Genomic DNA, 27,445 nt, shown 5'->3' on the forward strand with positions numbered 1-27,445 from the left:
GTGGCCTGCAGTTTTAGGAGTATTGAGCTGTCAAGCCAAGGGCCTTAATAACTCTGTCTGTAATCTCCTGGACAATATCTTAGTAACATCTGTATGCTTTATGAATGTAATGAAACAAGCAACTATAAACTAACATAATAACATAAATGCTTAATGGCTACAATATTTTCAGCATTTAAAGATATTACTTGGTACTCTTGTATACTTTTTAGTCAGTAGTTCTGAAAGTAGCACTCACGAGACAAAAGTGGTCCCCGACAATTGCGGACTACGTCACATATGTGCAGAAATGTCCACCATGTCATTGGGCTCTCTGCTTTGTCCACTGAGCAGTTGGGCCCGCCCTACAACTTCATTGGGTAACACTGGGAAGGCCTCTTGCTAGCAGTCACTCAAATGCAAGAGGCTGAAGCTCATTGGCTCAAGCTTGTTGGCTTCCCCATGGGGGAAAATGTAGGGAAAACAGTCACTTTCAAACTAAGGATTCCATGGCTAATTGAGGCACAACAGTAATTCTGCTCATAAATTAAGCAAGAATGAAAAGAGGACACATTGACACATCCAGCCCAAAGTGGGAGGTTAAAAAATTACTTAGTCGACAAAGTACCGGAGCATGCCAGGGCTCTCTGGCCCTCGTTCCTGGAGCGCTACCCTCCTGTAGGTTTTCAACCTAACCCCAGTTGTAACTAACCGGATTCAGTTTATCAACCAGCTAATTATTCAAATCAGGTTTGCTAGATTAGGGTTGGAGTGAAATCCTACAGGACTGCAGGTCTAAAGGAACAGGGTTGGAGTGAAATCCAAAAGGACTGCAGGTCTAAAGGAACAGGGTTGGAGTGAAATCCTACAGGACTGCAGGTCTAAAGGAACAGGGTTGGAGTGAAATCCAAAAGGACTGCAGGTCTAAAGGAACAGGGTTGGAGTGAAATCCTACAGGACTGCAGGTCTAAAGGAACAGGGTTGGAGTGAAATCCTACAGGACTGCAGGTCTAAAGGAACAGGGTTGGAGTGAAATCCTACAGGACTGCAGGTCTAAAGGAACAGGGTTGGAGTGAAATCCTACAGGACTGCAGGTCTAAAGGAACAGGGTTGGAGTGAAATCCTACAGGACTGCAGGTCTAAAGGAACAGGGTTGGAGTGAAATCCTACAGGACTGCAGGTCTAAAGGAACAGGGTTGGAGTGAAATCCTACAGGACTGCAGGTCTAAAGGAACAGGGTTGGAGTGAAATCCTACAGGACTGCAGGTCTAAAGGAACAGGGTTGGAGTGAAATCCTACAGGACTGCAGGTCTAAAGGAACAGGGTTGGAGTGAAATCCTACAGGACTGCAGGTCTAAAGGAACAGGGTTGGAGTGAAATCCTACAGGACTGCAGGTCTAAAGGAACAGGGTTGGAGTGAAATCCTACAGGACTGCAGGTCTAAAGGAACAGGGTTGGAGTGAAATCCTACAGGACTGCAGGTCTAAAGGAACAGGGTTGGAGTGAAATCCTACAGGACTGCAGGTCTAAAGGAACAGGGTTGGAGTGAAATCCTACAGGACTGCAGGTCTAAAGGAACAGGGTTGGAGTGAAATCCTACAGGACTGCAGGTCTAAAGGAACAGGGTTGGAGTGAAATCCTACAGGACTGCAGGTCTAAAGGAACAGGGTTGGAGTGAAATCCAAAAGGACTGCAGGTCTAAAGGAACAGGGTTGGAGTGAAATCCAAAAGGACTGCAGGTCTAAAGGAACAGGGTTGGAGTGAAATCCTACAGGACTGCAGGTCTAAAGGAACAGGGTTGGAGTGAAATCCTACAGGACTGCAGGTCTAAAGGAACAGGGTTGGAGTGAAATCCAAAAGGACTGCAGGTCTAAAGGAACAGGGTTGGAGTGAAATCCTACAGGACTGCAGGTCTAAAGGAACAGAGTTGGAGTGAAATCCAAAAGGACTGCAGGTCTAAAGGAACAGGGTTGGAGTGAAATCCTACAGGACTGCAGGTCTAAAGGAACAGAGTTGGAGTGAAATCCAAAAGGACTGCAGGTCTAAAGGAACAGGGTTGGAGTGAAATCCTACAGGACTGCAGGTCTAAAGGAACAGAGTTGGAGTGAAATCCAAAAGGACTGCAGGTCTAAAGGAACAGGGTTGGAGTGAAATCCTACAGGACTGCAGGTCTAAAGGAACAGGGTTGGAGTGAAATCCTACAGGACTGCAGGTCTAAAGGAACAGGGTTGGAGTGAAATCCTACAGGACTGCAGGTCTAAAGGAACAGAGTTGGAGTGAAATCCTACAGGACTGCAGGTCTAAAGGAACAGGGTTGGAGTGAAATCCTACAGGACTGCAGGTCTAAAGGAACAGGGTTGGAGTGAAATCCTACAGGACTGCAGGTCTAAAGGAACAGAGTTGGAGTGAAATCCTACAGGACTGCAGGTCTAAAGGAACAGGGTTGGAGTGAAATCCTACAGGACTGCAGGTCTAAAGGAACAGGGTTGGAGTGAAATCCTACAGGACTGCAGGTCTAAAGGAACAGAGTTGGAGTGAAATCCTACAGGACTGCAGGTCTAAAGGAACAGGGTTGGAGTGAAATCCTACAGGACTGCAGGTCTAAAGGAACAGAGTTGGAGTGAAATCCTACAGGACTGCAGGTCTAAAGGAACAGGGTTGGAGTGAAATCCTACAGGACTGCAGGTCTAAAGGAACAGAGTTGGAGTGAAATCCAAAAGGACTGCAGGTCTAAAGGAACAGGGTTGGAGTGAAATCCTACAGGACTGCAGGTCTAAAGGAACAGAGTTGGAGTGAAATCCAAAAGGACTGCAGGTCTAAAGGAACAGGGTTGGAGTGAAATCCTACAGGACTGCAGGTCTAAAGGAACAGAGTTGGAGTGAAATCCAAAAGGACTGCAGGTCTAAAGGTGCCCTGTTTTTTTGTACCATCATAACACGTGACATGTATCCATCGAAATAACAGCAAATGACTAGCTAAGGACACCGTCTGGTATTTTTGCTTCCCTGGTCCATAACGACATGATGCAAACCATTACTTTACTTACACTAGGAGGGTAACTGTAGGCTACTGCACATGCATGCAATCAGAAACACAGTTGAGAGGTATATCAAGTACTGGAATACTAGTATGCATTTCCAAATATACATTTTAAAAAAGTACATCAAAAGGAAATAATGTCTACTTCCATTTGTTTGAATCAAATACATTTTACACACTATAGTGACAATTTTACTTTTGGAAGACCACGCCAATATTACAAAGAAAAAAGCATTTATTTGGCAACATTTTGAAGTCATTTTTTTGTTCAGAAGACAGTGAAAAACCTAGCAATAGTAGACTAGCTTTAAAACAACAGAAGAGGACACACATTTTTATAAAAGAGCAGAACAGTTAGGACAGTTGTTGGAAATATTACTTTACTGTTGTAGGGCAGAACAGAGTGACTGATCCAACAATAACAGCGAACAAACTGTGTCCCTCACCAGAGTGGCGTTCATTAGGGCACAATGTTTTTCAGCAAAAACAAAAAAGTCCCTTCCTGTTTCAGTCAATTTTCTTCCATTTGGTGCCAAATAACATGACCCAGGTTTCATTCACACGGACACAAAGGAACCAGAAGTATCAACTGTTGTCTGATGCACATACATTCACTCAGTTAATTAACAAACATTATTTATATAGAGATTAGTTGGTAGGTGATATCATGTTATCCTTGTGTTGATGGCACAAACTGCTTTAGCATTCTCTAGCATGGGAACTCTGAACAGTTATTTTTTTTAAGGTATTGGCAACAATGTAGTGCACTTTCTACAAAAAAAGCATTTGAATAAAACCAAAAATAAGTACAAATATTAATAATCCAAAACTGAAGGTGACTGGCTGATAGTTATGGTGCCAACACTTATGGTGCCAACTGACCCATATCGAAAGGACTTATGGATGTGGGGGCAGTTCCATTTCCAGTTCCTGTATTTACCAAGGAATGCCAGTAGGGGTCTCCAGAAACACTGCCTGTCCATTACCACAGGACCTCTGGTTAGTAAACTATTACAACTTCACACTTCAACATCCATCCTACTTAGACCAGGGCCAGGAGTTTTTCCTGACATGTGCTTTGAATCCTAAGACGATGAGCCTTCTTGATTGACAATTGCTTTATCCTATTGTAGAGGAAACAGTGACAAGTTCAGTCCTAGTCCCTTTTACTAACTGGTAAATATTTACTTTTTTAAATCATTAACAAACTAAGCTTAGTCTGATGTCCATACCACAAACAGACATCAGTGAAAAGCATTGAATAGAGTTTCGCTACATTTCTGTCCTTGACTGAACCTATCCCCATTCACAGATCCATTCCCATTCTAGATTAAAATCCCCATGCACGTTGTAGACTAAAATAAATGGCATGACCATCTGTTGATCTTAAAGGACAGACATATTGAGATAGACAGAACAAGATCCAAGCAGACTGAAGTTAGTGTTTGGGGCAGTTTGGTAATTGGTTTGTTGTTATCAGGGAAGAGGTCATGCATTGCAGTCCAAGTCACAGAACAGTGGTCACCTTCCATTAAAAAAAATAACCATCAGTGGTTGAGAATGTGGTAAACACCTGGGTTGGGAAAAAAATCCATTTCACTTCAACAAGTAAACTGAAATTCCAAATTCCAATTTTCTGTTTAAAAAGCAATGAGCAAAATTGCAATTGGAATATTAGTTAACTTCTGGAATTGACAGTTTAAATAGATCTGACCCCAAACCTGATAAACAACACTAAAAATATGGCCAGATTCAATACTAACAGACACATATTTCAACTCAACGTGAGGATGGATGCTCTGTGATTCTGGTCAAGTTGGTTCCTCAGCGTAACGATAGATTGTGGTGTTTTGTGTTGTAAAGGTCCGTGTTGCGTTCAGAGTAAACAGCATCGCTCTTTGAAACTCTTCTTGTTCTTATTCTTGTGCTTCCCCTTGCCGTTTTTGTCCTTGTTTTCTGACATCTTCTTTCCCCGCACCTCCCGCATCAGGTCAAAGAATACCTTGAGAATGAAAAGGAACCATGTTACCACACACATTTAGCTGAACAGACAATTACTCAAGTGATAGTCCACCACTATTTCTGAATTACTTTGAAAATTACCTTGAAAATTATGTATAGAAGATAATTGTCTACAATATGTAATTATAAACACACCCACCCACTCATACACACAGTACCTTGTCGACGTTGGCTCGCGTCTTGGCTGATGTCTCCACGTACTGCACCCCCCACTCCTCTGCCTTGGCTCGGGCCTCGTCTACAGACACATGTCTGCGGTCCTCCAAGTCAGACTTGTTCCCCACCACCAACAGAGGAATCTTATCCTCTTCCGCTTTCACACGCAGGATCTGCTCTCTAAAAAATACACATTATAAAGACTTATTAGGATTGTAGATCCACAAACAAGCATTTAAGGTACACAGGTCCTAGATGCATGCACCACACACACACACACACACACACACACACACACACACACACACACACACACACACACACACACACACACACACACACACACACACACACACACACACACATCACGGCTTGGGTCTTCTATCGTTACTGTTATCATTGTGACTCTCCAATCTGACTCACCGCCATATGACTGTCATCACTGCCATACATGCTAACTAATGAAGGATCACCAACCTGAACTCTGCTGTGGCTGTGAAAGACTCGTGTTCTGTGATGGAGAAGACTAGCAGGAAGCCCTCTCCACTCCTGAAGTAGTTGTCTCTGATAGCAGCATAGTCCTCCTGTCCAGCCGTGTCCAGGATATCGATCTGGACCTCCTCTCCATCCAGCACTACCTTCTTCCTGTAGCTGTCTGCCTTGGTGGGCTCGTAGTCCTCTACGAACTAGGAGGAGGAAACCACAGAACCGTCAGTATGTCTCCAACAGACAAGACTAAGTTAGGCAGATAGTATGTAGCTGTCTGCCTTGGTGTCTCGTAGTCCTCCACAAACTGGACAGAGGACCAAGACGAACACCTCAACCACAGTTATTGTGTCACAGTACTTAACGGGAAACAGTTTAACTTTGGGTAATGTGAACTTTTATTTAATTCGTGTCAAGTTGGATAACAGGGTTCAACACAATGTAACAATGATGTATGACAGGCTAGCAAACATGGAATGCTCAGTTTGTGTGAGCATAAACCGTGTCAATACTGCTGTAGCTATGCAATGAGTTGAGCTAAGTGTGTGTGTGTGTGTTCTCACCTCGTCGTACATGAACTGCAGTGTGAGTGCAGACTTGCCCACACCACCACTGCCTACCATGATGACCTTGTGCAGGGCCAGAGAACTCTGGGTCTTATTCTTACTGGCAGCCATCACTGGTCTCTGTCTCACACACACACACTCTGTCACTATGCTCAAAACACTCACTGACACCACCTGTGAACACAAGAGGGCACAACAGGTAGACAGTGAGTAAAGCACATTTTTATTATTATTATTTTCATCTTTATTTTACTAGGCAAGTCAGTTAAGAAATTCTTATTTTCAATGACAGCCTAGGAACAGTGGGTTAACTTCCTGTTCAGGGGCAGAACAACAGATTTGTACCTTGTCAGCTCAGGGATTTGAACTTGCAACCTTTCAGTTACTAGTCCAACGCTCTTACCACTAGGCTACCCTGCTGCCCCGATACAAACAAGCAATACTGATATTACACACAGTACTACACACAAGGCCCAGTCAACAGTCTACAAAGCTTGGGCGGTATATTGTATATACCGTATACTGTGGTATCTGGAAAAAGACACAGGATGGTTTTTCAATACCATCAAAACTATTTCTCTGGAGTTCTCCAATAAATGTCAATATTCGTAGCTATTTTTTAAGTTAATACCTGCAGTCAACTTGTGCAATACGTTAACAGAGAAAGTAGATTACGTTCTTCATTTCACCTGTCACATTATTTTACATTATGAAGCTTGCCGTAGTTCTGCAGAACAGTTGAGCCAGTCACGTGTTTGTAAATAGCACAACAAGAGAAAGCGGGAGCCGATGAGTCCATAACCTTCTATATCTATCGGCATGTCTCTGTTGTGCGGTGCACATGAGGTGATGAATGTACACTTTTATGCAATTTCCTACTAAATGTTTGCCATCAGATATATTATAATGGCTTTCTGCCAGATGTCAAATAGCTCTAGATGAGTTATATGTACAGTTGCCATTTTTTCCCTGTGCTTCCTAATAGTGTTTTATTCTCCGCCATTCTTCTCCCCTCTGCACATGCTGCTCTTCCTTCAGAAAAGCTTGCATCACAACTTTGTTCATTTGCGCAATTTCTCTCATTCACTTTCGTTTGTAAATGTCCACACTGTCCGAAAATGACATTCGGTAGCTACTGGCTATGCTTGTATAACTTTATAAACTGTATTTACCTGTCTTTGCAATTTAGTTTATTTTAGCTTTTGCTCGTTAGCATTTGTGTTTTCGCTATTAGTTTGTTATAATTGTGTTAGCATTCTGGTAATCTAGGCCCAATGGGCATTTCTTGCCTTTTTAGGTCCCCCTTGTATGCTATGCTGGTAATACTGTAAATCCCGGGATGAAAGACAGTATGATGATATGAAAATCTTTATGATGATATGAAGCCATCATGCCTACTCCTGTTGGGTGTCATTTTTAAATAGGATAAATCCCTCTTAAGAACAGCCTAACTCATAGAAAACCTCAGAAAGAGACAGACACCTTCAGGGCAGGGCAATAGCTTTGCATATACAGAACACTGTGCAGTTACTGTCAGGTGACTTTTAGTGCCAAGAGACATTATGTCAAAGTACTTCAGTGGGTGAAATTATAATATGCTCTGGGCAACTGATATCCCTTGACAAGGCTGTTTAATAACATATCGTCTGCCATATATTTTAACCATCATGGCCTTTGAGCTTCAGTGAGAGATGTTTCAGAAGTTCTTATAGCAGTGTCAAACTGGGAGTTATCAATAGAAAGAGTCATGGAAATAGTAGATTAAACTTTTTTGTAAAGTAATCTCCAAATGTTTCAACAACTACCCTCATACAGCATCATAGCCCCACCCCCTCAACAACACATTGTCTCATGTCCCCCGCCCTCCTCCCCCAGCAAGGGCATCATGTGGGTAGGCAACAACAACAAAAAGTACAAATAAAAGAAATCCAATCACAATTTAAAATTCAATGGCTGTTTACCGTAATGGCTAACTTTAGGACCATGCGGAGCATTGCTGCCAGCCTGTGCCCCTTTTAGAGGGCAGAGACAGTTCCATTTGATTTACTTGTCAGAGGTTTAGGCAGTGTGCCAATTGCTTTGAATTTGATGTCAGCATTTGAACTTGGCCTAGTAAACCTTGTTGTAATCTGGTAGCCAGGGGTTAATTTAATAGGGAAGTGGGGAGCCCTCCTTTTTGGTGACCATTCGAAACCAAACCCTGTTTTGTTTGCTATTAGCTGTGAGCCTAATTGTTATTATAATTTATTCACCCAACGGGCTACTGTAATTTTGGTTTCATCTAAGCCTATTGGTATGAAAATAAACTTAACAATTTAATATTTAGATCATTTCCCAAAAATACATGTCTTGTTTTTGGCTTCAAAGACAATAACAATTTTAGGCTATAACAAATGTGCATTCCCATGCAGTGACAGAATGATAATTGAGAATGCAAATACTGAATGATTACCTAACTTTTTTAACTTCTTGCTGTAGACCTACATCATCATCCCTACATGTACAGTGGCAAGATAAGTATGTGAACCCTTTGGAATTATCTGGATTTGCATACAGCCCCAACAGATCCACAGATGATGCAATCTCTATTGCATTCCACACTGTCCTTTCCCACCTTGACAAAAGGAACACCTATGTGAGAATGCTATTCATTGACTAAAGCTCAGCGTTCAACACCATAGTGCCCTCCAAGCTCATCAATAAGTTAAGGACCCTGGGACTAAACACCTCCCAACTGGATCCTGGACTTCCTGAGGGGCCGCCCCCATGGCAACTGCTCGGCCACAAGGCACTACAGAGGGTAGTGCGTACGGCCGAGTACATCACTGGGGCCAAGCTTCTTGCCATCCTAGACTCCAGCCACCCTAGTCATAGACTGTTCTCTCTGCTACCTCACGGCAAGTGGTACCGGAGCGCCAAGTCTAGGTCCAAGAGGCTTCTAAACAGCTTCTACCCCAGGCCATAAGACTCCTTCCTCCCAGTCAGTCCTGACCTCAACCCCATTGAGATGCTGTGGCATGACCTCAAGAGAGCAGTTCACACCAGACATCCCAAGAATATCGATGAACTGAAACTGAAATTAGTTTTGTAAAGAGGAATGGTCCACAATTCCTCCTGGCCGTTGTGCAGGTCTGATCCACAACTACAGAAAACATTTGGTTGAGGTTATTGTTGCCAAAGGAGGGTCAACCAGTTATAAATCCAAGGACTCACATACTTTTCCCACCCTGCACTGTGAAAGTTTAAACGGTGTGTTCAATATAGACATGAAAACACATCATCATTTGTGTGTTATTAGTTTAAGCAGACTGTGTTTGTCTATTGTTGTGACCTAGATGAAGACCAGATTTTATGACTAATTTATGCAGAATTCAAGGTATTTCAAAGGGTTCAATTTTTCTTGACACTGTATTAATACCTGCCTGCCTCTAGTATAATGCATTTCCACCTCTTAGTCTCGCTTGTCCATCTCCCTGAATTAAAATGAGATATTCTAACAGATTAATCTTGCTGGCAAATCGTCATTAAACATAATTTAGCTATAGTGTGGATTAGGGCTGTTTTTTGTATATAGTGAGCACCCAGATGCTGTGTAGGCAACACAATAATATCAGAAAGAGACAAGCTGCCTCTGCGTTGGCTACTATGTTGCAATATGAATATTCTCAGAGCAGTCTTGTTGATACAATGTTTCAATATTCTCAGAAACACTTTGTTCAATATTCACAGAATGTTTCCCTTTTCTAGTGAATAATGTAGACAGGAAAATACAAAAATGAACTGGGTGCACACATTATAATGAACATCTCTGAATGCAGAGCAACAATTTTGGTGGGAAGCGCACGAGACATTTACACTGTCATAGTAGACTGTGTGCACCGTTCCACAAGGGTGACTTCATATAGCAGGGGGTCTGCAACTTACAATTGATCCTACAATTTCTAAAGATATGTGTCCAGTCAGGGTTTTCATATGAATCATTGTAGGCTACTCAACTGTGCCCAGAAAATGTCTAATTGCCCACAAACTGAATAGCCTAATTCTTGCTGGGAACTAGACAGAGATACTGTCCATTCAGCCACAACCCACGGAGCTCCACTATGCCTACCTGTACAGAGGCGCTGTCCATTCAGCGGTACTGAATCACGGGTGTGGCCTTAATGTGTAGATTTGTCTTCATTCCTTGGTCGAGTTTGTTTGTCTTGTCGCTGTCAATTGTAGGCCTTAGTCATTCCTTTTGATGTATGCCTTATTTCAATGCATGTGTAGGATTTACCTGGCATAACTATTTTATGCTCTGGTTACTTTTACATTGACGTTGGTATTTGAAGTCAGCCTTGATAGCGAGTATTATGCATCTATTTCATGTTGCACTGTATGCACTGTTCCACAAGTAGGCTAAATTAGTCAATGTAGCCTATGTATAATGAGGTTTAGTAGTACATTGTTCACACCATTCCACAGACCTGTAAACCTAATATACTGTAAACCTAACCTTCCTGCGGCTATGTACAGAGTCACTGTAATGAGGATAAATTGGATCTGGAAAATTAACTGCGTCCTGTAACATACTGTAACAACTCCCTTCACACTGTTGTGAAGGCTTTGTCAAGGAAGGGACCAAGCCCTGTCCTTCCTGCTTCTGTGTAGCATAGCCTACTGACACGCATCTTCCTCTCTCCACTCTACCCCTCCCTCCCTCCAGGCATGGCCACAGCCAAGCTTAGCTGGTTACCATGACAACCTCCACCCCGCCCCAGTACAGGTTGTGTCTTGTTGACACATGCACATAACATAAATGGTTGTCGCATCTGTCGACCGACTGTGGGATGCAAGACTAATGAGGAACTTTGTTCCAGTACGCTGATTTTGTCACTGATAATTTCAAGGGGACATTTAGCCCATTGACTTGTCATAGACTTGCCCCAAACTGGCAGAACTTTTTCCGTTTAGAGGGGTGGCGACTTCACTATTCTCAGTATTACATTTTCTAACACATCTTCCCAAAGAATTTAATCGAACATCTGACACAATTATGCAAGACATTTTGTTCTGGGTATACAGGTAAACACATGAACTGTAACTGCTGTAAAATTGCTGCCCGGTTTACATTGTGACGCATTTCATTAGGCCGTACATCATCACAAATTCTTGCCCCGCTACTGAACGGACAAGTGTAGTGTTTGTAAAGCAAGATGGAAGCCATCTCCCGTCAGAGATCGCATTTATTTTGGGAGATTGCAAAATACGACCTTTTTATTCAAGACATGATATATAATAGATCGTTTCAGGTGATAATAAAACATGTTTTGTTAATTTTTCCTCAACTTTTTTTCTCTAGCTTACAGCAAGTCAAGCTAGCTTGCACTGCAGAGCAGCTAGCTACCTAAAAGCTAGCCTAGGTTGAAGATACCACTGTAGCTAACGACCTATATCTAATAATTATCATCAAAAACAAACATCATGGCCTCCTGAGTGGCGCAGAGGTCTAAGGCACTGCATCGCAGTGCTTGAAGCGTCCATACAGCCCTGGGATCGATCCCAGGCTGTGTCGCATCCAGCCATGACCGGGAGACCCATGAGGCAGCGCACAATTGGCCCAGTGTCGTCCAGGTTAGGGGAAGGTTTGGCCGGCCTGGATGTCCTTGTCCCATCGCGCTCGAGCGACTCCTTGTGGCGGGCAGGGCGCCTGCAAGCTAACTTCGGTCGCCAGTTGCACGGTGTTTCCTCTGACACATTGGTACAGCTGGCTTCCGGGTTAAGCGAGCAGTATGTCAAGAGCCAGCGCAGCTTGGCAGGGTCGTGATTCAGAGGACGCATGGTTCTCAACCTTAGCCTCTCCCGAGTCCGTACAGGAGTTGCAACGATGGGACAAGACTACCAATTGGATATTAGGGAGAAAAAAAAGTGAGGCAACAGTCATAATATAAGTGGCTTAGCAGCCAAAGTGTATTATTTAATACTACTATTAATATAGTACTCACTTGTAGCAATGGGTAATTATTAACAAGTTGCTAGCTATCCCATTAAAACTTCTTAGGGCTGCAATCCCGTTAACGGGATCGATATGACAATAGCCAGTGAAAGTGCAGGGTGCCAAATTCAAAACAACAGAAATCTCATAATTAAATTCCTCAAACATACATGTGTTTTATACCGTTTTAAAGGTAATCTTGTTGTTAATCAGTGTCCGGAAAAAAATCTCAGTATACATTGGCGTGTTACGTTCACTAGTTCCAAAAACATCCGGTGATATTGCAGAGAGCCACATCACTTTACAGAAACACTCATTATAAATGTTGATAAATACAATTGTTAGACATTGCAACCGCTGTGTCAGATTTCAAAAAAACTTTACGGAAAAAGCAAACCATGCAATAACCTGAGAAAAAAAAATATCAGCCATGTTGGAGTCAACAGAAATCAGAAATAACATTATAAATATTCCCTTACCTTTGATGATCTTCATCAGAATGCACTCCCAAGAATCCTTGTTCGATAATGTCCATTATTTATGTCCAAGTAGCTACTTTTGTTAGCACGTTTAGTACACAAATCTAAATGCTCGTGCAGGTCCAGCCGAACGTCGGATGAAAACTTCAAAAAGTTATATTACAGGTCGAAGAAACTTGTCAAACTAAGTATGGAATCAATCTTTAGGATGTTGTTATCATAAATCATCAATAACGTTCCAACCGGAGAATTCCATTGTCTGTAGAAATGCCATGGAACGCAGGTCGCTATCATGTGAAATGCGCATGACCAGGACTTGGCTCTTTGCCAGACCACTGACTCAAAGAGCTCTCATCTGGCCCCACAATACAGTAGAAGCCTCATTCAAGTTTCTAAAGACGGTCTAGTGGAAGCCTTAGGAAGTGCAACATAACCAATATCCCACTGTGTATTCAATAGGGGCTGGATTGAAAATCGAACACCCTCAGATTTCCCACTTCCTGTTTGGATTTCTTCTCCGGTTTTTGTTATACTCACAGACATCATTCAAACAGTTTTAGAAACTTCAGAGTGTTTTCTGTCGAATACTAATAATAATATGCATATATTAGCAACTGGGACTGAGGAACAGGCCGTTTACTCTGGGCACCTTTCATCCAAGCTTCTCAATACTGCCCCTGCAGCCATAAGAAGTTAAGCCTTCACCGAAAACCACATTTAAATCTTCTTCTGTGGTTTGGTAACTTCCTGTTCTTCGACAGACTCTGGCTGGACTGAAGACAACGTAAAGTTGTTTTTTTTGTTGAAATATATGGAGTCCGTCTTGCAACAGATCCTTTAAATGCAAGGGGGCATTGCAATTCCACTCGATTGTGGACGTCCCCAATTGAAATGCATGACATCCGGCGCAACGTTATTGAGTGCTTATGGGTAATGTGGAGGCTTGACATGACACTTTGCTACTTCAGCTTGGTTTCTGACTCAAGGCTCACACACATCGCACCGAATGTGGATCTAGCGTTCTTCTGCCGATTGTTCAGCGCTCTGTGTTTAGGGACCACCCGCTGCAGACTTGTTGGCTGACTGCCAAACATGATTCCACATGTAAAATCGGTGTCCACTCGGTTTGCAAATTACGTTCAGAGGTGCTAAGTACTCTTGGCCAGCAAATGCTATTGGTGTGTCTGAGCCCTAAAGACAGACATTTCCATTCAAAAACTGAGCACACTACCAGCACATGACAGACAAGAAAAGAACAACAGGAATCAATTCGTCATACAGTCAGCACACAGAGATAAGAAACAACTGTCCCTGTTAAGGCAGAGCATTAAGCCAGTCTTAAGTCTATTTCCGAAGCCTCTGCATGTCACCCAACTCACTTTGTCATATCTTTACCCCTCCCCATCCCCCCCTCTCTTTCCCTCTCTTCTCTGTCCTGCCTCAGGGGATTTCAGTCACATCTTTCCCAGGTTCATGTGAATGTCTCCAACAAACATGTCAGCGCAACATAAACAAACACAAACACTATTTCACTAAACTGTGCATATTACTGTTTGACTAGCTGCAAGTCAAATTAATGGGATCCGGGATAGAGAATTTTAAATCCAAATGGAGAAAATGACACAAAACAAATGTTTCATTACTATTGCGTATATTGATTAACATGCATCTGTTTTAATGCACACTTGCATAATTTACAGTAGAAAACTAATAACTCCATTAGGTTAGTTGATTATTGCCAACGTGATACATGAGAAACACTGACACACACAGGCTCCATAATAAATTGATTAGAGCAGATGTATTGCTGCCGGGCCTAGCCTATACTGCTGGGACATGTAGGCCTAATGTCAAGATAAAACTCCACTGACTCGGGGGCTAGGGCAGAAGTAGAGTTATTTTCAAATCTAATTTTATTTGACTGGTTGTAGTGTGTACGTACAGAACTGTTGGGACGAAGTCATCAATGCACTTATTGATGATGACTGATGTGGTGTACTCCTCAATGCCAGCGGAAGAATCCCGGAACATATTCCAGTCTGTGCTAGCAAAACAGTCCTGTATCTTATCATCTGTCTCATCTGACCATTTCACTGGTGTTTCCTTCTTGAGTTTTAAACTTGTAAGCAGGAATCAGGAGGATAGAAATATGGTCAGATTTGCTAAATGGAGAGCTTTCAGCCACGACTCTGTGAAACATAAGATATTACAGTTTTTAATGTCCTGTTGGTAGGATATTTGTGATTGTAGTGTGTCTATTTTGTTATCCAATTATTGTACGTTGGCTAATAGTACTGATGGTAGAGGCAGATTACACTCGCCATCAGATCCTTACAAGGCACCCCGAAGTGCGTCCCCGATATCTCAATCTCATCTGAATCACGGGGATTTGGGCCTTTTCGGGTGTCTGAAGTAAATCCTTCACGTCCAACTTGTTAAAGAAAAAATATTATTCCAGTATGAGGTGAGTAATCGCTGTCCTGATATCTAGAAGCTCTTTTTGTTCATAAGAGACGGTGGCAGAAACAATAAGTTACAAATAACGCAAAAAACACACAATAGCATAGTTGGTTAGGAGACCGTAAAGCTGCAACCATCTCCTACTGTGCCATTATTACATTTACGGGACGTAACTTATTTTACCCCCGTGTAACTTCCTGTCTTTGTTTCTAGTAACCATGGCAACATGGAGGCCGACTGACAGAGGCAGCCCTGAACTGACAGGAAGGACACACCGGCTGGCAGCAGTCATCAGGCCCTTCTGGCTGACTGCAGAACTCAGCACTTTTAAACAGGAGGTACATGTGTTACTAACTTCCATCCAACACACAATGAGACAGGGCAAGAGAAGCAGACCTGCTACACTACAACTCAACCTAGTTTATCACTCATTCACTTTCAGTTAGGTCTCAGTTTAAAATGTTGTACCAATACAATGCTACAGCCTAATCTACATTACAATACCTTAACAATATCATTACAGATAATGTCATTGTAGGCTCATTGAAGAACAAACCCTGAATCGAGTCATGGGATCCCTTCTTCGTGTCCTTTAACTTCACGGCCAAACGGTGACAGTCTCAGCTAAGTTTAAATGGAGGGTGGCCCCTCGTGCCAGGCCTCAGCAGAAATCACTGCCTTCTACTTGACCTATATAAACAGCCTAGTACAGTACAGGGCTGTAAGGATGTACTAGGCCTATCTAAATGGTCCGTCTGTGTCTGGCAGCTAGAGGCTGTGGAAATATAAATGACCGGAGCGTAAAGCCAGGCGAGAGGAATTCATTTGGATTCCCTCGACCAGGTATTCCCAAACTGGGGTATGCGCAATGCCATCAGGGATCCGCCAAATAAAAATGTGATTCACATTTTTTTTTTAAATTAGTATTCTCGTTTCACTGCCGAAGATAAAACTAAACCATCTAGTGTCCAGCAGTACTACACTGGCACCTGTCAACGACACAAGTTGTTCTGCTTCCATGAACACATCCAATGCTAGCATCAGTAATTCTACATTTGTTGTTAGCTCACCTAGCTCACCCCTTACCCAGGAAAGCACCAAACAACAGGCAGGGACAGTGGACCATCGACGAGGCGCAAATATGATGAGAACTACATTGATTTGGGGTTTACTTATATTGGTAGTGTCTTTCCTCAGCCAGTGTGTTTTTCAGTGGTTCCTTCCTCCTTCCACCCAGCGTCACAGCTTCATTGCTCCAGACCACCAGAAGGGGGAGTTAGAGCACTCATTATGCATTTGAGTCCCAAGGTTTTTATATGACCAATCATATCGAGTGGTTGACGAACAATGACGAATTTGACGCGGGAAACCAGTCCCTGGCAACTTTCTTCAGCAAAGATGGCTGACAAAACATTACAGTGGAAGCAAATGTAAGCAGTTATAACGTCAATATGAGTCAAGCAAAACATTTACAATTGACAGGAATATGTTAGTTAATGTAGAGATAAACAATTGTGCATATGTTTTTGTCATAAAGTTAATTTACGAAAACCGCTATTTAGCAAGTTAGCTGACTAGCTAACATTAGCTAGCTAGCTGGTGTTATGACATTAGTAGGAATTTGTAATTCGTGTTGTTTAATGTTTTAGGGACTCCTGAGAAAAACAGTAAACCAGGCTGTCGTCTTCTGAAACAGTGGATGAAAAGATTCTAGCAAGCTAAAGCATTTACTGTACAATTGTGTTAGCATGCCTTGCTTACATTTGCCATGCAATGCAGCTGAAGTAACATAGCTAGCTAACTATTTATTTGCTTATTGTGTAGTGGAGAATAAAAATAACTGTATGCCTATGTATGTGTAGCTAGCTACAGTATGTAGCCGATCTGTGTATGGACCCTAAAAATGTGGGTATGAATATTAGTTCAGAACCTATCTATGAACCTCAGCTATCATAGTTGTATCGACTTAAAATCTGAATGGCATTAATGAAGCCTATGGATTGAGTAGAATATAATAACTTTATTGTGCCAAGGATGCAAATCCTATATTCATGTATTGTAGTTATTACCACACAGGAGATCCACACATTGTAGCCTGTACATTAAATATATTCACTGATCATGTACTCTTTGACAAATAAAGGTGCGGTTCAGTTATGAATCTCTGAGACATTCTTTTTCAGTCATATCCAATACCAGGTGTATCAAACTACATTCTTTGAATGATGCTGTGTCTACATGTATGTATTACAGTTATACAATTCAACAGTGTTTACCACTCCTGCTCCTGGGAATCAATGATTCTACATTGTAACTTGTAAGACTGATGTAATCCTGCATTAATCTAAGGACACAGAATAGGTGTAGTATTCTAATGAGACACTTCATTTCAACCAGTGGAGAATGTGAAATGCTTTATTGAAAGTTCATTATCCAGGTGTTATAAATACATAATACATGCATTATAAATATTATAATTGTAAAAATCTAAATACAAGTTCAATCTGTACTTCAATGCACATATGGTGTGCATTATTATTTTTAAAAAAGAGGAAGAAAGGTGGGGAGAGAGGTGTAGAAGACAGAAAAGGAAAGAGGTAAAACAGAGAAGCAGGGAAGACAGCATATGATTAATGAATTACAGTGCTTCCCTAATATTCTCTCAGTTCATCACAATTACATAGTGTCTCTAGCGGTGTCTCCTAATCAGCCTTGGGCTCCCAGTCGGCCCGAATCTTAAGAGTGGGTGAGGTGGCGATGACGGAACTGGCTTCCTCTCTCACATCAAAACATACCTGTAGACGAGAGACAGATGGATAGAGATAGAGCGCATGATAAAAATATATTTTTTAATTATTCTAACACGGTCAGTCATCATAATCATCAGGAGGTGAAATGCAAAACTGACCTTGGATCATTAACTCTGGGACTATTACATCTCTATCTGTATTTCAATGTTTTTTATTTAGTCTTTTTTTTTCACCAGGTTGGCCAGTAGAGAACAAGTTCTCATTTACAACTGCAACCTGGCCAAGATAAAGCAAAGCAGTGCAACACAAACAACAACAGAGTTACACATGGAATAAATGAAACGTACAGTCAATACCACAATAGAAATGTCTATATACAGTGTGTGCAAATTAATTAAGATTAGGGAGGTAAGGCCATAAATAGGCCGAAGTGGCAAAATAATTACAATTTAGCAAATAAACACTGTAGTGATAGATGTGCAGAAGATGAATATGCAAGTAGAGATACTGGGATGCAAAGGAGCAAAAAATAAAAATAACAATATGGGGATAAGGTAGTTGGATGGGCTATTTACAGATGGGCTATTTACAGGTGCAATGATCTGTAAGCTGCTCTGATAGCTGATGCTTAAAGTGAGTGAGGGAGATATGAGTCTCCAGCTGCAGTGATTTTTGCAATTCGTTCCAGTCATTGGCAGCAGAGAACTGGAAGGAAAGGCGGCCAAAAGAGAAATTGTCTTTGGGGATGACCAGTGAAATACACATGCTGGAGCGCGTGCTACTGGTGGGTGCTGCTATGGTAACCAGTGAGCTGAGATAAGGTGGGGCTTTACCTACCAAAGACTTATAGATGACCTGGAGCCGATAGGTTTGGCGACGAATATGAAGCGAGGGCCAGCCAACGAAACAATACAGGTCGCAGTGGTGGGTAGTATATGGGGCTTTGGTGAGAAAACAGATGGCACTGTGAGACTGCATCCAATTTGCTGAGTAGAGTGTTGGAAGCTATTTTGTAAATGACATCGCCGAAGTCAAGGATCAGTAGGATAGTCAGTTTTACGAGGGTATGTCTGGCAGCATGAGTGAAGGATGCTTTATTGTGAAATAGGAAACCAATTCTATATTTAATTTATGATTGGAGTTTCTTAATATGCGTCTGGAAGGAGAGTTTACCGTCTAGCTAGACACCTAGGTATTTGTAGTTGTCCACATATTCTAAGTCAGAACCATTCAGAGTAGTGATGCTAGGCGGGCGGGCAGGTGCGTGCAACGATCGGGTTGAAGAGCATGCATTTAGTTTTACTTGCATTTAAGAGCAGTTGGAGGCCACGGAAGGAGAGTTGTATGGATGGCATTGAAGCTTGTCTGGAGGTTAGTTAACACAGTGTCCAAAGAAGGGACAGATTTGACACACAGAACTCTATCTTAGAAGAAGTTGGTGAACCAGGCGAGGCAGTCATTTGAGAAACCAAGGCTGTTGAGTCTGCTGATAAGAATGTGGTGATTGACAGAGTTGAAAGCCTTGGCCAGGTTGATGAATAAGGCTGCACAATATTGTCTTTTGTCGATGGCAGTTTTGATATCGTTTAGGACCTTGAGCGTGGCTGAGGTGCACCCATGACCAGCTCGGAAACCATATTGCATAGCGTAGAATGTACGGTGGGATTCGAAATGGTCGGTGATCTGTAAAGCATCTCTTTAATAATACTTCCTGTATAATATAAGTATAATATCACTTATAACAAATCATGATAACATTGGATAGATAGATGCATGTGTAGCATGTGACAATAGCAGAATCATATCAAGGATAGTGTCACAAATACATAAATATCACTTGAAGCTTGATGATGAGTTAATCATTTGAATCACAGCCAAGGCAAAAACAGGTCCAGTCCCCAGGACCAGGACTGAGAACCACTGCTTTTGGGACCTCTTCATCTGCAGACAGGCTTTCACAGCTCTCTGTATCTGAGGACAGAAAACCTCACAAGAAATAGAATACACAAAAGTACCTGCTCTATCTAGAATAGTCTACTCTCTCACTTTGACAGCTGGGCCTGCTATCCTTTCACCCTCCTCCAAAAAAATACAAATGTTTGCCATTATCAAGTGGCACTGGGGCGAAAACAATATCCTACATAGTGTGGGAGGACTGCACCTAAAAAGTGTCAGTGGTAGGGTTCACTTGACGTTGCAGCACAGCAAGATTCTCAGTAGACAGGGGGCATGGGATGTCAGGAACAATGACCCCATTGTCACTGTTTCCAGATTCCAGATTATCCTCCCAATAAAGCAGGTCCTCCGCTTGCTGAATCTGAAATGCTCAAGAGAAACAAATCTGTATTAGTGACGATAAATTTGGCAGCAACAGGGGCTTCATAGTCCAGGGACAATAATGTTTGTGGTGTAAATCTTAAAATTAGCAGCTGACATCTTAAGAGTTTTTTAATGAATGCATGTGAGACAGGTTCCATGTACAACAAGACAGGCAGAGAAAAACAACACAGAACAGTTTAATTACCTCTGGTTATGGACACTTTTGGCAGCAATAAAGCTTCCACAGCCTGTTCCTCGGACAGTGAACATCTGGCAATATCTACATTTTTGACCCCGTGATCAGCTCACACTCTGAAAGTAAATAAAATAGCTTATTTTTTTGTAGATATGAAAACAATAACTGAGATATGACTGTTCAGTCTAAAGCAGCGGATGTCATTTTCAGGATACGTCAACACAGCACAGAAAGACGTCTTACGAGGTTTGATGAGGAAGATGTCAAGGGTTTCTATACAGAAAGTAACTCCTCACAAGATGTTAGAAGAACATAATACAAGTAATTATTTTTTTCATTCTACTATAGCAATATTTACCTTGAAGGCCATCCATTGCTGTCGACTCCATCCATAAAGTATCCAAAAGCAGTTGCTGCTTTGTTATTGGCCGCAGTGTCCAGATAGAACATCCATACAAGAGTTAGCCTACGCTTAACACCAGACTGGTATTGTGGTTGTTCATTAGGTGATCGGAAATATGCAATATGCATACAAAATAATAACCGCTAAAGATGACAATGTTGTATCTTGAAAAAAAAGCATTGGAATTAAAAGTGAAATGTTTAACCTGCTTCATTATTATTATTTTTTTTTTTTAATTTAACAAGGCAAGTCAGTTAAGAACAAATTCTTATTTTCAATGACAGCCTAGGATCAGTGGGTTAACTGTCTGTTCAGGGGCAGAATGACAGATTTGTACCTTGTCAGCTCGGGGGTTTGAACTTGCCACCTTCCGATTACTAGTCCAACGCTCTAACCACTAGGCTACCCTGCCACCCCTTTTATTTAGTTGATGAAGATCAACTCCAGTACATCATTAAACATTTGTCTACAAATAAGTACGAATAAAAAAGTTTAAATAACTTCTTAGATTTTATGGAGACATTATACATCTTAGTACCTTATCAATTTATGATTTGTACCAATGTGGACGAGGGAGCAGGAAAAGAGCATCATTGCCGAGCAATGCAACGAAGCTGGATCATCCTGGCAATGATACCTACACGCTGCAGAGACTCCCTAACTCTTCGCCATTGTACACAATGGCCCATGGCTTTGAGACTTCCTTTGACCATTCTAAAGCCCCCATGGGGTATCTATTCCTTAATGTCCCTGACTTTCTGGTCTAACTCTTCATCTGACATATCAGAATAGGATTCCCTGACAGACATAGTGTTCTTTCATTCTTCTGTAATAAAAGCTAACCGTTACACTGTCATGAAATATGATTATATATCGACTATGAAACAAAATAGGACATAGCCTGCTTATGAGTTGCAAGAAAGTTAGATGAATTCAACTGAAAATGGCGAGAACAGGCATTCTTAGCTCAAAAGTTTTTGGATAGCTTGAGAATAATAATTGCATGATTTATCATTCTACGGTATGTATGTGTGTATGTGTGTATGTATGTATGTATGTATGTATGTATGTATGTATGTATGTATGTATGTATGTATGTATGTAATATAGTAGAATGTTATGAAACAACACTGAATCGTAAGAGCTAACTACTAGCTATGTAGAAGTTGGACAGAAGAACGCCTAGTGCTGCTTACCTGAGATGCCATCATCACACAGTCCTTCATAGGTGTCCGCTATGACTTCCTTTGTGTTGGTAAGAAAGGCTGAATAGTATTGGTTGTAGCCAAACCAACACTCAAAAAATGGCAAAAATGGAAAATGGTTTATAGCGAAATTAAATTGGAGTTTAAGTTAACAATTTAGCAACCGAAGATGCTGCCATATCCTGTCAGCACAGGCACAAGCGAGCCACTCTGGCGGAGAATGACACGTGGAAGAGGGCAAGGACAAGATGGGAGTAACAACAATTTGTTGCAAGTTGGGGAGGGGGGCTAATAGCTAAACAATAGACTATTCAACCTTACTAAAGAATAGTCTAAATAGCCGAGCTAGTTGAAAAACCCCTCTCCTATCACAGACCAGATTTGCCCTAACGACCAAGGGGGAGTTAGAGCACTGATGATGCTTTTGGGTCCCAATGCACTACTGTGTCTCTAACTGACAATTAATTGGAAATATAAACCAAATAATAAACTGATAGTTGTGCATGACTTGAAATGAAACAAGTAGGGAGCAGGTTTCAAACCCTCAACCTTCTTGCACGAAGTCCAGAAGCTCAAGCCGCAGAGTTGATAGAGTGCGTCCTCGCGGAAGCTTGCTGCTCAATGTAATAAAGTAATGACTTTTCAAACAAATTACCTTACACGTTATATTGGCTGACAATGTTAGCTATGTTGTCCTTACGAACCACGTAGCATATCATTACAGCAGTATGTTAGCCATCTACCTAACGTTAGTAGTTATGCATCAAACTTGACAGTATATTAACTATAGGATTATTCCCGTCATTCTTAGCTTAGCTAAATGGTATAGTCGTTAGGCGTTCTCAATGGACATTGGGGTGCTTTCGTAAATCTGCTCTGGCTATCTACTCCAATTTCAGAGCACTCTCCTCTGAGTGTACCAGAGAGCAGAATAATTCATTTATGAACACTCAACACCTGTTGAATATGGCCGGTGTCAGTAAACGTCACAAACACTCTGGTTAACACGAAAACTGCCTAACCAGCTGTGCTAACACGAGTAAAATGGTCAGATTGGTCTCATTTATGTCTGGAAGTAGCTAGCAAGCCAACGTTAGCTTGGCTTGCTAGGTCAGAATGGCCAGAATGCTCAAATCAACACTACTCCTCGGCTCGAACATCCAGTGTGCACTCCAAGAGCGAAACAGTCTTTTTTATTTTTTTATTTCACCTTTATTTAATAACCAGGTAGGCTAGTTGAGAACAAGTTCTCATTTGCAACTGCGACCTGGCCAAGATAAAGCATAGCAGTGTGAACAGACAACACAGAGTTACACATGGACTAAACAAACTAAGGAGATGATTGTGGACTTCAGGAAACAGCAGAAGGAACACCCCCCTATCCACATCGATGGAACAGTAGTGGAGAGGGTAGTAAGTTTTATGTTCCTTGGCATACACATCACAGACAAACTGAATTGGTCCACCCACACAGACAGCATCGTGAAGAAGGCGCAGCAGCGCCTCTTCAACCTCAGGATGCTGAAGAAATTCGGCTTGTCACCAAAAGCACTCACAAACTTCTACAGATGCACAATCGAGAGCATCCTGTCGGTCTGTATCACCGCCTGGTACGGCAACTGCTCCGCCCACAACCGTAAGGCTCTCCAGAGGGTAGTGAGGTCTGCACAACGCATCACCGGGGGCAAACTACCTGCCCTCCAGGACACCTACACCACCCGATGTCACAGGAAGGCCATAAAGATCATCAAGGACAGAAACCACCCAAGCCACTGCCTGTTCACCTCGCTATCATCCAGAAGGCGAGGTCAGTACAGGTGCATCAAAGCTGGGACCGAGAGACTGAAAAACAGCTTCTATCTTAAGGCCATCAGACTGTTAAACAGCCACCACTAACATTGAGTGGCTGCTGCCAACACACTGACTCAACTCCAGCCACTTTAATAATGGGAATTGATGGGAAATTATGTAAAATATATCACTAGCCACTTTAAACAATGCTACCTAATATAATGTTTACATACCCTACATTATTCATCTCATATGTATACGTATATACTGTACTCTATATCATCTACTGCATCCTTATGTAATACATGTATCACTAGTCACTTTAACTATGCCACTTTGTTTACATACTCATCTCATATGTATATACTGCACTCAATACCATCTACTGTATCTTGCCTATGCCGCTCTGTACCATCACTCATTCATATATCTTTATGTACATATTCTTTATCCCCTTACACTTGTGTCTATAAGGTAGTAGTTTTGGAATTGTTAGCTAGATTACTTGTTGGTTATTACTGCATTGTCGGAACTAGAAGCACAAGCATTTCGCTACACTCGCACTAACATCTGCTAACCATGTGTATGTGACAAATAAAATTTGATTTGATTTGAACAATTAACAAGTCAATAACACAGTAGAAAAAAAGGGGAGTCTATGTACATTGTGTGCAAAAGGCATGAGGAGGTAGGGGAATAATTACAATTTCGCAGATTAGCACTGGAGTGATAAATGATCAGATGGTCATGTACAGGTAGAGATATTGTTGTGCAAAAGAGCAGAAAAGTAAATAAATAAAAACAGTATGGGGATGAGGTAGGTAAAAATGGGTGTGCTATTTACCAATAGACTTTGTACAGCTGCAGCGATCGGTTAGCTGCTCAGATAGCAGATGTTTGAAGTTGATAAGGGAGATAAGTCTCCAACTTCAGCGATTTTTGCAATTCGTTCCAGTCACAGGCAGCAGAGAACTGGAACGAAAGGCGGCCAAATGAGGTGTTGGCTTTAGGGATGATCAGTGAGATACACCTGCTGGAGGGCGTGCTACGGATAGGTGTTGCCATCGTGACCAGTGAACTGAGATAAGGCGGAGCTTTACCTAGCATGGACTTGTAGATGACCTGGAGCCAGTGGGTCTGGCGACGAATATGTAGCGAGGGCCAGCCGACTAGAGCATACAGGTCGCAGTGGTGGGTGGTATAAGGTGCTTTAGTGACAAAACGGATGGCACTGTGATAAACTGCATCCAGTTTGCTGAGTAGAGTGTTTGAAGCAATTTTGTAGATGACATCGCCGAAGTCGAGGATCGGTAGGATAGTCAGTTTTACTAGGGTAAGTTTGGCGGCGTGAGTGAAGGAGGCTTTGTTGCGGAATAGAAAGCCGACTCTAGATTTGATTTTCGATTGGAGATGTTTGATATGAGTCTGGAAGGAGAGTTTACAGTCTAGCCAGACACCTAGGTACTTATAGATGTCCACATATTCAAGGTCGGAACCATCCAGGGTGGTGATGCTGGTCAGGCGTGCGGGTGCAGGCAGCATGCATTTGGTTTTACTAGCGTTTAAGAGCAGTTGGAGGCCACGGAAGGAGTGTTGTATGGCATTGAAGCTCGTTTGGAGGTTTGATAGCACAGTGTCCAATGACGGGCCGAAAGTATATAGAATGGTGTTGTCTGCGTAGAGGTGGATCAGGGAATCGCCCGCAGCAAGAGCAACATCATTGATATATACAGAGAAAAGAGTCGGCCCGAGGATTGAACCCTGTGGCACCCCCATAGAGACTGCCAGAGGACCGGACAGCATGCCCTCCGATTTGACACACTGAACTCTGTCTGCAAAGTAGTTGGTGAACCAGGCAAGGCAGTCATCCGAAAAACCGAGGCTACTGAGTCTGCCGATAAGAATATGGTGATTGACAGAGTCGAAAGTCTTGGCAAGGTCGATGAAGACGGCTGCACAGTACTGTCTTTTATCGATGGCGGTTATGATATCATTTAGTACCTTGAGCGTGGCTGAGGTGCACCCGTGACCGGCTCAGAAACCGGATCTGAATTTACAAACTGACAATGCTCTGAATTTATGAGCGCAGGCACGCCAGATTGAATTTAACTAGGCAAGTCAGTTAAGAACATATTCTTATTTACAAGGACCTTCCACCCCGTCGGAGAATTGAATCACGGTCTTCTGCGTGCCCTGCCTGCACGACACAGGGATTATTTAGCCAAATAGCCCAGTACTGTACTATGCCAACCCAGTACTGTACTATGCTACACAGTAGACTAATAAACAAATATGCAAAATGCGTTAAATGCTTTATTATCCAAAGTAAAAGCATATACTGCACAGTACTGTATTTCTTCACTAGCATCGTTATGCTTTCGTTAATAAAGTAATGATGAAAATACTCTTTCAAAATGCAGATGTTGATTTAGTCATGGATCCATAGCAAATTACTATGGGAATAAATATCACTGATTTACAGAAATATTGGAACAAAGTTGTCTAATGAATGCAAACAATTTAGAATCCCCCAATCTTCTTATGCTGTAGCCTACTCTTGACTGTCACACTGTACAGTGTCATATTATCCATTACATCCTAACGGAAACCCGGAGGGTTTTGTTTTTCTCGGAATAGAAACACCATAATATTAATCAAGCCAAATTTCTTAAAATCAATCCCATATACTATGCTATTACAAAAAAGGTTTTAAAATTATCTTGTAATGCCAATATGGAAGTCTATCAAATGCTTCTCAAAGATGCCCTCTGGTGGTCAAACTAGCTCTAACTGACATTAACAGAAGTATTGGCTGACAATTAGATAAAGTGCCTCAGAATGCTGCTGCAGCAGCCCGCAAGGTGTACTGCAGCATGACGCAACTTTTAAAGGAGCAACCACTGTCTGTGCAAAAGTACTATCTCACAACTTGATGAAACCGTCACTCTTGCACAGACATTTAGAAACAAAACCTGCCAATTTGAAATATAATCCACGTAAGTTTTTGGAGCGAGAATAAAGACGACTTTCGAGTAGTAAGACATGTATAAAAGCAACAGATATCATTAATAATAAGGGGCTAGAAGAGTGCCTCACCATAAGAATATGGTGAGCTACTGAGTGGCTAGGACAGGCAAACCCCATACTATTGGGAAGGACTTAATTTTTCCTGCTGCCGGATATGGCTGGGAAAATGATGGGGGAAAAGGCCCAAAAAAACTATACAGATGTCTTCATCAAACAAGACTGTTTCACGATGCATCAGTGACATGGCGGGAGATGTTTTGAAACAATTACTGCTTCGCATACAAGTCAGTGAATTCTATGCGTTTCACTTGTGTCACGACTTCCACCGAAGGTGTCTCCTCTCCCTGTTCGGGCGGCGCTCGGCGGTCGTCAACACCGGTCTTCTAGCTGCTACCGATCCCTTTTTCTTTTCTGTTGGTTTTGTCTTGATTGTTTTCACCTGTTGCTTATTTTGGTTCATCAATGTTCTATTTAAACTTCCAGTGCCCGGCTGATTTTGTGCGGGTTTATTTCTACTGTCAGTGGTGAAGTTGGTTTTCTTCTGTGTAATTTCTCTGTGCCTGGCTCTACACCCACCACTCCTAGAATTCCGT

General features: G+C 42.0%; 1 protein-coding gene across 1 annotated transcript in view; it reads right to left on the reverse strand.

Annotated features, from left to right (window-relative positions):
• Window positions 1-3,235: 3,235 nt before the first annotated feature.
• The window catches only part of LOC118386332 (ras-related protein Ral-B-like), a 53,841-nt gene continuing 29,631 nt past the window's right edge, over window positions 3,236-27,445 (reverse strand). Inside the window, exons 2-5 of the mRNA XM_035774009.2 lie at window positions 6,246-6,422; window positions 5,674-5,882; window positions 5,199-5,376; window positions 3,236-5,020 (exon numbers count right to left, since the gene is read on the reverse strand). Of these exons, the coding sequence (XP_035629902.1) occupies window positions 4,895-5,020; window positions 5,199-5,376; window positions 5,674-5,882; window positions 6,246-6,359 (627 nt within the window). The 5' untranslated portion in view covers window positions 6,360-6,422 and the 3' untranslated portion in view covers window positions 3,236-4,894. The remainder of the gene's footprint in view (window positions 5,021-5,198; window positions 5,377-5,673; window positions 5,883-6,245; window positions 6,423-27,445) is intronic.

The sequence above is a fragment of the Oncorhynchus keta genome, chromosome 7 (genome assembly GCF_023373465.1).
Source record: "Oncorhynchus keta strain PuntledgeMale-10-30-2019 chromosome 7, Oket_V2, whole genome shotgun sequence".
NCBI classification, from domain to species: Eukaryota; Metazoa; Chordata; class Actinopteri; order Salmoniformes; family Salmonidae; genus Oncorhynchus; species Oncorhynchus keta.